The 17,261-nt window shown below is 41.2% G+C and overlaps 1 protein-coding gene and 1 pseudogene across 2 annotated transcripts in view; both read left to right on the top strand.

Moving 5' to 3' along the window:
• USH2A (usherin) overlaps window positions 1–17,026 on the top strand; it is a 763,828-nt gene extending 746,802 nt beyond the window's left edge. For both annotated transcript variants that reach the window (XM_032289234.1, XM_032289233.1), the window contains exons 67-71: window positions 3,058–3,234; window positions 4,537–4,620; window positions 8,372–8,616; window positions 13,734–13,955; window positions 15,893–17,026. In XM_032289234.1, coding sequence (XP_032145125.1) covers window positions 3,058–3,234; window positions 4,537–4,620; window positions 8,372–8,616; window positions 13,734–13,955; window positions 15,893–15,982 — 818 coding nt within the window. In that variant the 3' untranslated portion in view covers window positions 15,983–17,026. The remainder of the gene's footprint in view (window positions 1–3,057; window positions 3,235–4,536; window positions 4,621–8,371; window positions 8,617–13,733; window positions 13,956–15,892) is intronic.
• Window positions 12,921–13,007, top strand: LOC116559140 (annotated as a pseudogene).
• Window positions 17,027–17,261: the final 235 nt, after the last annotated feature.

The raw sequence follows: 17,261 nt of genomic DNA, 5'->3' as shown, positions 1-17,261 counted from the left end.
TATAAAAATATATAATATATATAAAATATATATATATCATATATATGATTGATATGATATATATATATGAGGTGGTACAGGACAACTCCATTATATTCTTTTTTTTTAGATGGAGTCTCGCTCTTTCACCAGGCTGGAGTGCAGTGGCACAATCTCAGCTCACTGCAACCTCCGACTCCCGGGTTCAAGTGATTTTCCTGCCTCAGCCTCCCAATTAGCTGAGACTACAGGTGTGCACCGCCATGCCCGGCTAATTTTTGTATTTTTAGTAGAGACGGGGTTTCACCATGTTGGCCAGGGTGGTCTCGATCTCTTGACCTCACGATCCGCCCACCTCAGCCTCCCAAAGTGCTGGGATTACAGGCGTGAGTCACCGCACGCGGCTGCTGTATTATATTCTTATGAGACCACCATCATTTCTGCGGTCTTCATCAAAATGTCATTATGAGATATATGACTATAACTCCTTTTCAGATTTTATAAGGTATGTGCTTTTATTGTTTAGTTATGGTAAACACAAAAAGTATTAAGAAAAAGACAGGTACTTATCAGAACCAACTACATAATTTATGGAGTCCAGTAAAAAATGAAAATATGGAATGCTTTGCTGAAAAATCATTAAGAATTCCAAGACAGCAACAATAGAGCATCAGGCTAAGCCCAGGACTCTTCCATGTCATAGGCTTGCGCAACAGCACAGGTCACATGCTGAGCAGGTCCTGCTTATTATCCCCCTACCCAGAGGCAACCACCACTAATGTTTCAGCAAAATCAATTCCTTTAATCTCCTTTCTATGCACAATTTTTACTATATGGCTGAGATACTGCAACTAAATTTTCATAGTCTGCTTTTTATACTTGACATAATTGTATTTGCATTTCCCATGGCATTAAAAAAACTCTTCAGCCACCAATTTTAATGTCTATATAATATTCCATATATAAATTAATTGGGGCATTTTGGTTGTTTCTTTATTTCCCTTTAATACATATGATAAAATAAATCTTTGTGAACAGATCTTGGAATATCTGGTTATCTTCTTAAATTTTGACAAATAGAATGACTATTAATAAATCAAGTATTTTAATATTTTAAAGATTTGGATACTAATTTTATGTTTGCTTTCCAGAAAGATTATGTCAGATTATAATCTTACCTAAAATACCCTATCTGGCATTGAATATTATGCCAATTTTGAAAGTAAGAATTATGCATTCATGAAAGGCCAATGGTGATTTTGTATTTTTAGTAGAGATGGGGTTTCTTCATGTTTGTCAGGCTGATCTCAAACTCCCGACCTCAGGTGATCTGCCCACCCCAGCCTCCCAAAGTGCTGGGATTATAGGCGTGAGCCCCCGGGCCCGGCCCCTTCTCATTTATTTTAATTGCTTACTCTTTTTCCTCAGGTAGGTCTGCAAATCCTATAGGACAAATAAGACTCCTATCTTCCTATTTTCTTGCTAGTTACAAGCCATTTCTTTATTTGTGCTGTTATGATATAGGGAAAAGTGAAAATCTACTGAATTAAGATGACAGAGAGAAGTCATAGACAAGTAACAACAGAGCATTCCATTGTGATATTAGGCAGACTTACTGCTGGAAAAGCATTGAGATTTAAAGAGGGCTTGATAATTCTTGTTTTTGCAGAAAATTTTTCTTATGGCTTTATGAAAATATCTTATTTTGAAAGACGAGAATCAACTATGCCTTTATGGTTGAGTGTTAGAATTACAAAAGCATAATTATTCTTTATTTTGTTATATTTCCTAACATCAGAAATAGATGGATTGTTTTTTAAAGAAAAAAAATCACATACAATTTAGTCTCACTACTCACTCCTTTCTTTTCTTAAAAGCCAATTTGGTTTGTAGGTGAATCTTAATGTTTTTACAAATATATTGATTATTTTGTAGAAAATAAGATCTCATGAAATAAATCTCTTCTGACTTGACCAGATAATATGGTATCCCTTCATCTGTTTGTACAAAAATTATTCATTTAAAAGATGAGCCCCAGTTAAGGATTTTTCTTTTGCTTTAGTAAGGAGCTGAAAAATCAAGAGAATGTGCCTGTAAAATGCACACAAAGTTGCTGCTATATGTGATATAATACTTAGAAGACCTGAGCTTGATTATATACTAATGTACTATGCTATTGATTGATTAGTCAGGGCAATGAATTATAATACTTGAATTGCTGTTTGCAAGGCTTTTTAACTACCTCAGAAAACAAACTAACGCTTTGAGAAAAAGCTTTAAAAATAAATGGGTGCCAAAAGGACATAATTCACCCATCTAAGCAGTTTGGTTTGGAGAAAAAAATATATTAACTTCATCTAGTCCTTGGGGCTTTGTGGCAATAAATATTGATTTGATATGAAAAATAGCTATCTACTGTAGTTAATAGTGTTAAGCATACTTTACTTGTTAAAAGAGGGAAAATGCGACAAAATATGAGCTCCAGGGTTATGTTGGTGAGCAGAGCCATTGTATGTTAATAGTTTTATTTATAAAACACCTCTCCATTGATTTTTTTTAAGGCAGGCATAAAGTTGCTAAGCAAGCATTTCACACATGTTCCCACCAGTTTTCTTTTCACCCTCGATTATGGTTGTTTCATAGCACTGAAGAAAACGTGAAGGATTCTAGCAATGTTGGTTTTCCTTTATTTTTTGGATTGGTTTGGTTTGGTTTTGCTCTTTTTTTTTTTTTTTTTTTTTTTTGAGATGAAGTCTCACTCTCACCAGCCTGGAGAGCAGTGGCATGATCTTGGCTCATGGCAACCTCTGCCTCCCGGGTTTAAGGGATTCTTCTGTCTTAACCTCCCAAGTAACTGGGACTACAGGCACGCACCACCACACCAAGCTAATCTTTGTATTTTTAGTAGATACGGGGTTTCACTATGTTGGTCAGGATAGTCTCGATCTCTTGACCTAGTGCTGGGATTACAGGCGTGAACCACCATGCCTGGCCTTGCTCGTATCTTTTTTTAAAGCACACACCTGCACTCCTTCATAGAGGTTACCCTTTTTAGAACATACAACTTTCTCCTAACAGTGCCTCAGTACCGAGCCCCATTTTCGGTGGACAGCAATTTGTCTCTGTTGTGTGTGAACTGGAGTGGCACTTTCCTCCTGAACGGCCCACTGAAGGAGTACGTGTTAACCGATGGAGGGCGACGCGTGTACAGCGGCTTCGACACCACCCTCTGCATACCGAGAACGGCAGACAAAAGTCAGTTTCTGATTCCTGTTTCTCAATGTGGAAGGTTCTGTGTTCCCCAGCTTTACCAAACGTTAAATCTGAAAGCTGACCAGCAGATGCTCACCATTAAAACGTCTTGGTTTAAGTGCCCACTTCTCGTGGAAAAGTTACTGCTCAGGATAAATAAGGTTTTCTTTCCTTTCCATTTGCAGCTTGACAGCACTGCAATTATAATGCAGTTCTAGGGGACAGTGCTGCCTCTACCGGATTGGAGGGTCCCCAAGAAGGGACAAGACCCAAGGGCAAGTCGTGGTCACAAAAGAAATAGCACCCATGCATAGTCAATGACTACCCTAAAATAATACACTCTAGGGACTTCATAGATTTTCTTGCTGTATCTCCAGTCTCCAAACTTGTCAGAAAATGACTGTCTCTAATTTGTAAGGACCTGAGTAAGGGGTTTCCCTACCTTCCTTGTTATCAGCCCCCGAAAGAACAACCTTGTCCCTGTAAGATGGAATTCCTCCTTCCTGTTTACTTACACACCCCTTTTCTTTTGTCTTGTTTTTAAATTGAAATGAGAAAATGCTTTACAAGGTACTAAGTATTTTCTAGTGATCAGCATGCAGGCCAATGTTCACTTACCATGAATCAATTAGTGGATATTTTATTTTGGCTATAAGGTAGAGGTGAGCAGTGAGCTCCAGCATTGCAGTATAGTAATAGAACCTTAAGAAAATTTTTACAAAGATTCAGCTACGCAAGTTCATGGTTACAATTCATAGTCACCTGGGCGACATGTTGGGAAGGGAAGGTGGCCTGATGGTTGGGAGATGCAGGTTCTGCTTGGCCAGGCCTCAAACCATCTGTGTGACCTTGCAAGGGTCACTTCCCTCAAGTTCCTGGCTATTGAAAGAACAATTTAGACCATGTGATTTCTAGGATCCCTTTTGAGCTCTGCTGTTGAGTAAGAAACTCTGGGTCACTTCATGGAAAGTACATCTGTAAATTATAAAGGAAGGGTTTAAACCATGTGCAGAACAAGATGCACTTTGTATATTATTCTTTACTTCTCTAATATTCTTTTCCTTTGCTGTATAAGCTCTAATTTTCCTTAGCTCTATTACTTACGGATAGGCTATCATTACACGAATTATAGCTTTTTTCTTGGATATTTTTAAAGTAGAAATAATTTTACGTATTATATAAAACTTCATAACTTGCTCTGGAATGCTATTTTTCATGCTATGATGCATTGCTCTTTTAAAAGCATGTGCCCTATCTGTAGGTGTTGAATGAACACATCATTTATCAGTTCTTCCTTTTGTCCAGCCTTTTTTTTCCAGGTCACCTGCACAACTGATGAAGGAAGTGTAAAGACGCCATTGATCCAGTATGACACCTCCAGTGGATTTGGTAAACAACTCATATTATACTTGGTGTAGCGTCTATGCCTTTTCCTCAAGAAACACACATGTTTGTTCATGCATACTTGGGGTGAAGTATGCATGAATGGAAGAAATTGTGCCAGGTGTTGTCAGAAATTTTTTTAAAAGTCCTCATGGAATTTACAGTAGGCAAGCAGTTACTATATACTGTTTTTTTGCTTTTTGTTTTTTGTTTTGAAACAGAGTCTCACTCTGTTGCCTAGGCTGGAGTGCAGTGGCACAGTCTCAGCTCACTGCAGCCTCTGCCTCTCAGGTTCAAGTGATTCTCCTGCCTCAGCCTCCTGAGTAGCTGGGACTACAGGTGTGTACCACCAAGCCTGGCTGATTTTTGTATTCATAGTAGAGATGGGGTTTCACCATGTTGGCCAGGGTGGTTGCAAACTCCTAACCTCAAGTGATCCACCTACCCACCTACCTTGGACCCCCAAACTGTTGAAATTACAGGCATGAGCCACTGTACCTGGCCAGAATGTACTCTTAAAATGCCAAATAATTGAATTGTAAATATGGAAAAGACCAGAGAGATTAAATTTTTATCCTAACCACAAACCCTGTCAATAAAGAATTGTATGACTTCATGTACATAAAGGTGATTTACAGAGAAAGTTAGAGGAGAGATCAGAAGAAGAAAGAAAATATTCAGCCAATTCATGTTGATCGTAAGGTTAGTCTTCTGAATTCAAAGCCTAGAATGATAAATTTGGAAAGTGTCTTTTATCCTCCATAAAAGAGTATGATTGACTGTTGATATCAAGTAATTTAGCTCAAGGGATACAATTTTGATTTTTAAGGAGGATCTTTTAAATTGAGTTTTACTCATAGTCTCTGAATCTAACATTTGTGATACTTTATAAAAGCAAATTAGAGAAATGCCAAATCTTCTCCATTAAAACAGATTTGGGATTGATATCCTATTGTAAATCCTAGTAATTAATGATATATCAAATTTGCATGCACATATATAGTGTTTTCTTTTTTTCTTTTTTTGAAGAGTAAACATGCCCCAAATTCCTGAAACACAGTAAAACATACAAATTATTGTCAAGGATAGTTTCAATTTGTAAAAATAAGTTATTATTCATGCTTCCAAACTTTACATGTCTGGATGTCATATAAAATTTCCTACATTGAATTCCTTTTATATTGCTTATTTCATTTAATAGCAGTGGTAGGATAGAACAGACCTCATTCAGTATTCTTTTAGCAACGGCAATATTTCCCCAAGTGGACATGTGGAGGTCTAAGGGACACAGGAATTTATCCAGGAATGCTCTGCCAGCTTGTTACTGGGATGAGAACACCAACACGGATTTTCTGTTGACTTGTGGCCCAGGACCTTTTCTTTGCAGTGGTTTGCCAAGTTAAGTACGTGTTAAGAATCACCTTAGTGTGCTTGTTTATTATAGTTTCCCAGGCCCCTGGCAGAGATTCAGACTCAGGGATGCCCGGGAATCTGCTCTTTAAAGAAATCCTGCCCAGTGCTTCTCACGCAGGGCCCAGAACCACGTGTTGAGTGATGCCGGAAAACCAACATTGCTCACCTTCTAAGCCCTGCCAGTCTAGTTTCGTTGGTGAATGGGAAGCATGTTTTTCCCCCGAGGCAGGCCATCAGCAGAGAAGGATTTACTCTGACACTGGCTGTGGCTTCAGTTTTTCTTTGGATCTGAGGCCCAGCCACCAGAGTTCCAACTTCTGACAGTGAACCTCCCACGCGATGCACAGGTGGAGTCCCTTAAGGTGAAGGGGCACTTAGAAAAGAAAGAAGGGAAGGGATAAAGAGACACCATCCTGATTTCAAGGTCTTCATAAAAAGGAGAAATCCCCCGTTGGCCCATGAATACGAATTGAGGTTTCCATTGTGTCTAGAGGCTGGGCTCTGGGCGGAGCAGAGGGAAGGAACTCTGAGGCTGTGCAACGCTATGGCAAATTCCAAGAGGTACTGCCCAACTAATATCCATCGTCATTTCTAATTTTTATGATGTAACTTTTTAAAATGCTCCTGTTCCCTTGCCTGAAGGCAGCCTCCAAGCAGGAGAGTGGCGGAGACCTCATTTTCCTCTGACTATTCTGAGGGCTATTTCCCTTTTGAGGCTTACCTCGGGCAGGTTGCCCTCCCTTCCCCCACGTGCTGTAGAGCAAGAGGCCCACTGGGCCCATCAGATCAGTTTCTGGAGTTACAGCCAAAGAGTTATTTCCTCGCTGAACCACACACAGAGGAAACAACTCTTTTACTGTGCAACCTAGGCTGGTTTGTTTTTAATCAAACAACACACATTGGTTCCTAATTAGGGGAATTTCGACCTGCTGGAGCTTGATTAGAGCGTTGACTCCAACCCTTTATTTTAGAGATGGGAAGCAAAGGTCAGAGTCCAATATTTAATCACAGCTGATCAGCAGCAGAGTTAGGGTTGGCAAAGTAATATCCCTCCTCTCATGGAGTTCAAAGTTTAGTGTTAGTCACCTTCTGTTCCTGCCTTTAATATTTTTACCCCAGTTCTGAACTTTTGGCCTTTAAGTCTTTCCCTGAGAGTGTGAAGGTGAAGTACTAGGGAGGTCCACGAAGTTCTAGAGGTGCTGAAAAGGGGGAGATTTGTCCAGTGAGTGAGTAGGCTTTGCAGTTGTGTCTGTTTGTTCTTCTGGCCTGGCTGTGGGTATTAGATTTAGATAAGCAGCCCTTTGGCTCACAGCTCCACGTCGGCCTGTGTGGCCCCTGCATTGGATCCACAGGTTTCTGTGCTGGCCCCAGCAAGAGGCTGGATGGGAGCAGGTCTCTGGCCACCCCATCCTCACCCCAGCCGCACCCCTGCTTAGCTTGCCAAGCTGACCACATAATTTCACTGCCTTCCCCTGTCTGCACGGTCCTTGTCAGCCTCTCTCATATCTTCCCCACAATAATAATATTGTGGGGAAGATAGGAGAATAATCCTGCCCACCCTTCATCCCTGTGAAGCCCTAAGCATGAGGCCTGGCACCAGGCACATTCTTGTTAAACGTAAGCTACTTTTATTAATACTAACCTCATGTGTGGAGACTCACATCAACTGAACTCTCAACATGTGAATAGCAAGCAAAGGTAAGTGGTCCCGGTGCTGAAAGATTTCTTTCCATAGGAAGCTTTCCCAGTGCATTTGGGTGATGGTTTGCAGACCTTTTGCTCTTTAACAGAGAAGCCATGTAAGACAACCTGGTAGCAAACACAGGCTAATATCATAATGAAAAATGAAATCTGATACTTCAAAATCCAGTTTGCACAAAATATCAGGAATGGGACTGTTGCATACAGCAAGGATGCCTCGGATCTCCAAGCAGTGATTTTGTTTGTGACTCTGCAGCAGTAAGAGCAAGGATCCCAGTCCCCCAAGGACTTTGCTCTAAGGCACACAGCTATGAAACAGGTGACCCTCAAGGTTACTTTGGTAACCCTTTTAAACATCGCTCCCCAACTCCCATCTTTTCCGGGGATTTGCCAAGGCAGTGGTGATTTCCCGGCTGAGTGGCAACACCAAGAGTGTCAGTGAGGTCTCTCGAGGACTGTAAGCGTCTCGTTATAACCCACGAACCCGCTGAACCATTACCCCAGGCTGCACACAAGTGCAAACAAGCACCAAGAGACAAACTGCTTTCAACTCTGTTCTAACTTACTATCAAATAGCAGAGCCAGAGATGGCAAAATTGCTTTCTGAAGTAACATTTCCCCTTTCTTTCCCTGGATTTTGCAGGCTTGGTTCTAACCACGCCTGGAGAAAAGAAGGGAACACGGAGCAAAAGCAAAGAGCTCTACAGCGAGCTGTGGTTCATAGTGTTAATGGCGGTGCTGGGCTTAATCTTGCTGGCCGTTTTTCTGTCCCTGATACTACAAAGAAAAATCCACAAAGAGCCGTATATCAGAGAGAGACCTCCCTTGGTACCTCTTCGGAAGAGGATGTCTCCATTGAATGTCTACCCACCAGGGGAAAACCATATGGTATGTCTGCAGCGATGTGGCCCCATTTCCCTATCACTGGACTAGAATACTTGTTTTCCTTCTGAGAAAAATGTTTCATAGCCGTAGTAACAAGGAACGAGATGCAAGTTACGTTTCATTAAGTGTGGGGACCGAGGGACGCTAACCCTAGAACAGCTTTCACAGCTTTGGCTGCACATTAGAATCACTTTAGAAAACTCTAAAAAAAACCACTGCCTGGACTTCGTCGGAGGAATTCTCATTTCATTGGTCTTGAGTAGGGCCTGAAGATCGGTATTCTTTTTTTCAGTCCAAAAGTGATTTTAATGTGTAACTAGGGATGAGTATGTCTGCCCCGTAATTGCAAGCCAGGGTGTGGTGGAGAAGAGTTGTATGTTGAGATTACCTGGGGAAATTATAGGCTGCGTTACTGTGTAATTTAGGGGGATTGGACATTGCAAGGGGGAGATGGGAAGGAAGGAGCGAAAGTGGTAGCGGTGTCCTGCCTGTCCTCTGGTCCTGACACCCTGTGCCACAGGGGATGGACGGCGCCTCTTAGCTCCAAACCACTCACTCCCAAAATAAGAGGTCCGGTAAAGGTCTGATGCGACAGGACCCCATCACTTGGTGGTGCAGGACAGTCGTTGCCCAGAGCACTCATTGAAGGTTCAAAGGTGATTTAATTCCATGATGCACTCTGGTGTGGGGCTGTGTCTACCTGAAGGAAAAAAGACTGCGTTTTCTAATCCTCACCAGGTACCCGTCTGTTCCCCAAAGCTGCGTGCCTGTAGGGCTACATCTAGCGGAGGCATCTTTTTTCCAGTTTGTACTAAGGTTGTACATCAGCTAGTGGCTACGCTAGGCAGTCTCAAAATTAAGCACAGAAGCCCAGTCAAGCTGCTTACATTTCAACATTTTAAAAATGGCAGCGAGTGAAAAGAGCAGCATTGTCTGCCTTCCAGACCTCTGCACTTCTCCGGGATTCAGCGATGAATGAGCACTGGTCAAGCCCCAGCACAGTGGGATCAGACCCTAACAGCAGGAGTGTTGGAAGCACGAAAGGGCAGTGAGACCTCTGAGGTCCATGGTTTGTGGTTGGTGTGGGCAGTAGCAATGGGACAATGATGAAGAAGACACTGCCTGGTACCCTGGGGGCCTTGGCTCTCTCTCCAGTCACGTCTGTCCCATTCCTCTTCTCAGTCACCCTGCTTGGAGCCTCCTTCCTCCCTGAGCCCATCAGACAAACTTTAACCACAGGCCCATTGCTGCTGCTCCTGCTGCTTGGGTGGCTCACACTCTGGCTTCATTCACGTCTCTGCACAAATGTCACCTCCCATTCGATGTAAAATTTCCTAGCCCCTTAACCCACTTGTTTTCTTTTCCATAGCACTTATCACATGCCACTAAATCAGCCAGGTTTGTCTGACTCTTGAAATAGAATGTAAGCTCCCAAGATCAAAGATTTTGTGGGCCACTTCCTGTTGTATGTGCCCTGGCACCTGGAGCAGTGCCTGGGATATCACAGACACTCCACGAATGTTTGTTGAATGAATGAATGTTGAGTGACCACTTCAAACCATGGGCTGTTTGCTCCTGTTCAGTGAATAGTCATTAGGAGATTCCCACTGAAGAGCAGATACTACAAAATTTGTTAAAGAGTAACTTTCTTTAAGGAGCCCATGTTCTTAGAGGGTGCCCTACTGCCAGAGGAAGGCAGTGGAAGACAGAAGAAGGCAGGAGAGATCTGTTGAGCCTGGGAGATTAGCTAAATCGATCCTAGGGTCTATGCATGGAGTAGTGAGAGGAAGTTCCCAAGCACTGCTGGGCGCATCTGCTCTATAATGTGAGGCACGGTTACAGGAATGCTTACCCACATACCAGCAGCGTCCAGAACTCATTCCAGTGATAAATTATCCTCTCCTTTGACCCAGTCCCTACAGGCAGGCAGCTCTGTGTCAGAACCCTCCATGAGGAAGAATACCATCTTCCTTACTTGGTTAACTTAGTGACCAGGAGACACTCCCCTCATTCCTGTGGGGATGTTATGTTACTCTGCATATAACCCCATTGCTCAGGGTTTTAATGAGTCTTGTTAAGCTTCGTTTTGTCAAAGTGAGGACCATGAGCTGTCTGCATCAGCATCACGTAGGAGGAGCAGGACCTGAAGTTCTGAGGCAGAAACTCAGGAATCTGCCATTTCAGCTGGAACCTCAAGAAGTCTGATGCACAGCAAAATTTGAGAACTGCTGAAACTCAAATAGTAATGCAAATCCCATATGCAGTATGTACTGTTTGATACCCAGAGAAGCAGGTGGCAGGAGGGTGCTGGTTAGATGTTGCAGTCCTGACACAACACAGGCTACGCTGCCTCTGGGGACAGACATAGGCTTCAGCTGGGAACAGCAGACAAAAGAATTTAAACACCTTGTTCCTGTACACCGTTTACCACCAGGGAAAAGCACAGCAGCACCCAGCTGATTCCTTTTTTTTTTTTTTTTTTTTTTTTAGAGTCAGTGTCGCGCTGTGGCGCTGGGGGTGGGGTGTAGTGGTGCGATCTCAACTCACTGCAACCTCCGCGTCCTGGGTTCAAGCAATTCTCCTGCCTCATCCCCAGCTGATTCTTTCACTGAGTGGCCAAGACTGAGTCAGGTGTGAAGATGGGATGGCACGGAGGGACTGGCTGGCTGCCAGGGACTCTGTCCCCAGGGAACTGTCCCATCCTCAGCAGGGAGGCTGTTCCTTGTAGGCAGGTCTCAGCAGAAGTGAAATCTGGGGCATGCCAGGGCACCAGGTGGAATTCCCCTGAGCCTGTTGAATCATAATTCAATCCTATCCAGTTGACAGAGTGTACTTGCAAGCCTTCTTCTGTTGCTTTTTAAAAAATATTTTTAAACCAAACTGCTCTCACAAAGTTGGAAACCATGAGAGACATTGTCAAAAATTAGCCAAACTAAAGAGAGTACAATTTGCATTCGTAGAGCAAAATGAAGTCCTTCTTGGTGACAATGGACTCCTCATTGACTCAGATGGGAAAGAATCCACTCTAGCGGAATAATCAGAATAATCAGAATAGGAACAAGCCAGATTTACCCGCTCAGTTTTCCAGATGGACTGTCTTTTCACCTGACTAGGTCAATGAGCTATGCGCCCTGCAACACACACACACACTTCTCCCCCTCATTTGACAAGCTCTGGTTTCAGTGCTGCTGTGACCCTCTTCCAAGCACCCCTGCCCTGTGAACAGGTAAGGTACCCTTTGAACATCAGACCCAAACTGGCAAAAATATTTTAGGCTATACTCTGAACAGAGAGAAATAGGCAGAGGTGCCAGGAAATGAGTGTCTTTTGTATTTCATTAACATTTTTCAAGGCCAGGTAGTATACAGTACAGCTAAGTTCAAGTGCAAGTTTTGCTTGTTATTTAATTACTGGTTTGAAGATCCCTTCATTCTCTGCAATACTAAACAAATAATGGCAGTGGTATTTACCTTAGGTACTAATCGGTTTGTTGTTTCCACTTACCAGGGGGTGTTTGTTTGTTTCTTTGTTTTTGGGATACAGTCTTTTTCTGTCATCCAGGCTGGAGTACGGTGGTGCAATCTCAGCTCACTGCAACCTCTGCCTCCTAGGTTCAAATGATTCTCCTGCCTCAGCCTCCAGAATAGCTAGGATTATAGGCAACTGCCACCACGCCTGGCAAATTTTTGTATTTTTAGTAGAGATAGGATTTCACTATGTTGGCCAGGCTGGTCTCGAACTCCTGACCTCAAATGATCCACCCACCTCAGCCTCCCAAAGTACTGAGATTATAGGCATGAGCCACTGCACCCAGCCTCACCACAAGGTTTTAGTTGCAATACCCAAGTTTCTCTTTCTCTCTCTCTCACATATACACATTTATATATATCTCCACATATATGTGTGTATATATATATACACACATATATATATCTCCACATATATATGTATATACACACATATACATATGCATGTATGTATCATAGGGTGTGTGTGTGTGTGTGTATATATATATATATGTGTGTGTGTGTGTGTGTGTGTGTGTGTGTGTGTGTGTATCAGAGTAGTAGTAAAGATGGGTATGATAATACTGTCATTAGAGAAATGCAAAGAATATGTTTAAAACTGTTCCTAACATGGACTGACGCTGCCATTTGTTCTCAGTTTGACTCTGTGGCTGATATATCTGATGTGTCAAGCAATGTCACCCTAAAAAGTTACACCATGCACTTTGAGGTACCTCTGTGTGCTGCATGAATGCATGGTCTTTTGCATGGTGTGTTGACTGCACAGTGAAAAGCAAGATGAGATCATCGATGACTTCCAAATATGCAGTCCTTGGAAAGCTGAACAACATGAGGGAAAACGCTATTAAAAAAAGAAAAAGCAGATACATTTCGTTGATTGGACCAGCTAAATCAGAGCCCTCAGATATTTAGAGCAACTAGATTTTATCTTATGGCACATTCTAGGTCTAAATTATGGAGTGACTTTGTCTCTCCGATGTTAATGTTAATATTAGACCTGATTTAATTTGGAGGCTGGAATCCTATAACAAGGGGAGGAAGATGGAATGAGAAATGAGAGAAGGAGGAGTCAATTTCCCTACACAAATCCAGGACTTTTAAATCCAGGAAAGATAAACTGAGCTCACGTAGTGGGCACCCATGAAATAATATTGTTATCTTTGGCTGCTTTGGGGGAGGGGTGTTCTCAAGAGGGAGGCTCTGTGCTGACATGCCTGAAGAAAATACCTTGTTCACCCACCATCCACCTGCCTTGCCCCACCACTTTGCAATGCAGAAAGCCCTTGTTCTCGTCTGGGGAACAATTGCCAGAGCACAATTGCATGCGCTCTCTATGTGCCCAAAGCACTGGCCACCTAACTTGAGTATTAGCTCATCATCTCATCATTCCTACCAAGAAACCCAGGGTCACAGTGTTCTGGGTGCTCATAGCTGCTAAATTCTGTAAGTGACAGTTGTTCCCTTCATTGACAATGTGACAATTGTCTGGAGACAGTCATTCCCTTCACTGGCAATGTGCGAGACACAGCTGTCTGTCATATTTCAAGCCCATATTCTTTATATGTGAATCACTCACAGCAACTTCCTTTTCAGGGATTAGCCGATACCCAAATTCCCCGGTCTGGGACACCTCTGAGTATCCACAGCAACCGGAGCTCGTGTGTCCTGCGCATTCCGAGTCAAAGCCAAAACAGCCTAACCTTCTCCCAGGGCTCTCTCCACCGCAGCGTCAGCCAGCTCATGGACATTCAAGACAAGAAAGTCTTGATGGACAACTCGCTGTGGGAAGCCATCATGGGCCACAACAGTGGACTGGTGAGTCGGTTTCCTCCTACAGGGCCTTTGCTAAATATCCCAGAAAAATACTGGTACGAAGCTGCCTGTACTTCACTGAATGCTGTCCCATGGCACTTTGCCTCTGAGCACTTACCCAGTGAGGTAGTAACAACTGGTTTACTAGTGTTGCTACAATTGTGTGATAAGCAGGGTAGAAACTTTGTCTTGTTCTTCTGGTACACAATAGATGCTTAAAAATGAATGCATAAATAAGCAGCAACAGGTTATACTTCATAAACCTGGAGCAGAAGGTGACTGGAAACATTGGAATGTGGCTAAAACAAGGCAGAAAGTACAAGTACTTGTTTTACTAAAACAAAAAGATAATCAGACTTTTCCTATTGGTGTATGAGTAGACGCAAAAAGAATATTTTCTATCAACAGCTAAACATGGTTGCTTTCCAAAACACTTAGGAAATGATGACAAATGAGGATGTTACTATTTATAAGCTTCCATCTTTCATAATTTCAGTCCAGTGGGTACAAATAATTGGCTCTTTGAAAGGTAACCTGTTAGTGATATTTGTTATCAGTCTCTGAGTGGCTGAGATAACAAAAATTCTAGAATTTTTGCCAGCCATCACATTTCATTGTGTTAACTTCCTAGATTAGATGCCCACTGCAGGAGCTTCCATTGGGCTAGTTTAGAAAATAAACAGATAACCAGCTAGGAAGTTAGCTCCTCTGTTTACTCCTCGGGGGTAAAATTATTCACCTCCATTTCTTTTAATTATCTGCTTCTGTTTTTGGATTTGCACTCATCTTTCTCCTCCAAGTTCTCACTTTTCCTTCACTGAAAAGTTGATGACATCCATGAAGTCTTTTTTGACTAATAGCAAATAATAAAGGGAGTTCCCTGGATCCAGACTCCCTAACACTATAAAAAAAATGTACAGTCCTTCTTCCCTGTTCAGAATGATTATATAATATATCCATATCTATATGCATTTTTAAATCACAGGCTGTTTGATATTGTTATAACCTCAATTACATGATTCCATTTCAGTCCTAAAGTTTTTAAACGGCAGGGATAATGGATTGAAACAAGGAATTGCTAATTGATCATGCAGTTGCTACACGTTCAACATAATACATTGAAAGTTCAGATAAATCATTTCACCTAATCTTCACAAACGGTAGGAGGTAGGCTCTATTATCATCCTCATTTTTACAAAGAGAACTGAGGTTTAGAGAGATGAGTGATTTAATGAGAGATTACACAGATGGCAATATTTTCATGGGTTTGGGATCTTAAAAACGTCATCTGACTACAGAACTTCTATTTGTATTTATTATACTATATTTCCATTTTTGCGTGCTTTTTACAGTACTAGTAATGGGTGATGTGCAAAGGGATTCAATACAAGCTTTCAAAGGGGCTAATACTTGGCAAGTTATCTGTTCATTATAACATTATTGACCCTATTTGATAAATACAAAATAGAGCACAGCAGTGGGAAGAAATGGAGCACACAGCTTGCATTGTGGCTCTTCCATGTACTCTTTGAACTAAATTTTTATATATGTGTGTATGTGTGTGTATATATATATATGGGGATATATATATATATCCCCATATATATGTATATACACACACACATATACACATATACATACACACACCCCACTCTGCAGATGAGTACACTGAGGCTTTCAAAGGTTAAAATATGGCACAATATAACCCTCAAATCACATACATTTTGAATTGGTCTATAATTCATGTGTGCATGTGATGTGGTCCTTTCCGTAAGAGAAATTTAAGGCAAGGGCTATTTTAGACCTCACCGTTTTTGAGAATAAAATGTTAAGCCTTTAATAGTTACTACTTTTTACATTTAATTGATATAACTATAAATTGATAGGAAATACTATTGATAGCAAGTATTGTAGCCAATGGTGATTAGCTTATTTTTCAGTATGTGGATGAAGAGGACCTGATGAACGCCATCAAGGGTTTCAGCTCAGTGACTAAGGAACACACCACATTTACCGACACCCACCTGTAAAGGATGAAAACCCGGAAGATGTAACCCTGGAAGGCAAGCTCTGTACCCCATTCCTCCTGGGTTATCACTGACACATCATAAATGCTGAAAAGCCATGGTTTACTTTCCTATATTTTAAAGAAATGATGACTGTTTTTGAAAGAGTTCCTTCCTAATAGAGCTCTAAGAAATGCTATTTTTCTGGTTGTCTAAAATGAGAGGTAATATTCATATGAAAATACTTGGTTTGCTCTTATTTTGTGGAAGACAGAGGAGTATGTAATTGTCACTTGGCTCTGTTTGGCAGTGAAGTTAATAGTTAAATAATCAGTGACAATTTCAGGATGGTCCACAGTTGTTAGAAGTAGTAAGTTAGCTGCTGGTTCAAAAACTAAATGGTTCTATTGAAAGGATGTCACTGCTGTTCATTTCTATCTGCCATTTCTGTCAGGATTGACACAATCCTGCAAGAATAGTGATTCTAATGATCACAATTGCTAAATGAAATCCCAAACTTTGCACCAGGTCTACATACCATTTATTTACAATACATAGGATTACTCACAAAACTTCTTGACAAGGCAACACATAACTTACATATACATGCCTCTGTTCTCACATTTATGAATTTTCCAAAAATCTAAGGAGTAAACAGCTTATTCATACATTTTGAAGAGAAAACAGTGTTTCAATAGGAACACTTCTACTTGAACCAATGTTTTTATTTCACATATTTTATAGTTTTGAAACTCCAGTTTCTCATAAAATTCTGTCAGTTCACCGAGTATCAGAAAATACTGACATCTTCAACTTAGCACATCAAGTAGAAACTACTGTTCTATTTGCAATATTTAATTAGGCCACATGACATTTTAAAAGGAAAAATGTATCTTCCTTCTAGCATCAACATATATACTTGTAAAAATAAGACTATCCCTATGTGTATATATGTATATCATGTATACATTATTTTGCACTATGTCCCTTCTTTTTGGAGAACTACCCATTATTTTAGCCACAGATCAGTAAGAACAGATGATACACAACAGTACCAATTCTATGGTTCAAAAACGTCTGTCATCTGCTCTAGTTGGATTACTAAGTCATTGGTGAAAGTCCCGTGGCAAGAAAAATTTTCTTGCAAATCATCCATATAAAGTCAAAGATGTTTAAATTTGTTCTTCATGGAAAATATATGAAAACCTCTCATCTTCCTTCAGCCTTAAAGGTCTTCTTGACTCCAGGAAATTATGATGAATCTGTCTAACACACAATAGTCACAGTATTTTGTGAATCTACA

Source organism: Sapajus apella, unplaced genomic scaffold (genome assembly GCF_009761245.1).
Source record: "Sapajus apella isolate SASKATOON/1434 unplaced genomic scaffold, GSC_monkey_1.0 scaffold22, whole genome shotgun sequence".
In the NCBI taxonomy this organism is placed as follows: domain Eukaryota; kingdom Metazoa; phylum Chordata; class Mammalia; order Primates; family Cebidae; genus Sapajus; species Sapajus apella.
Note: the sequence above shows the minus strand (reverse complement) of the source record. Positions and strands in the feature narration are given on the sequence as shown.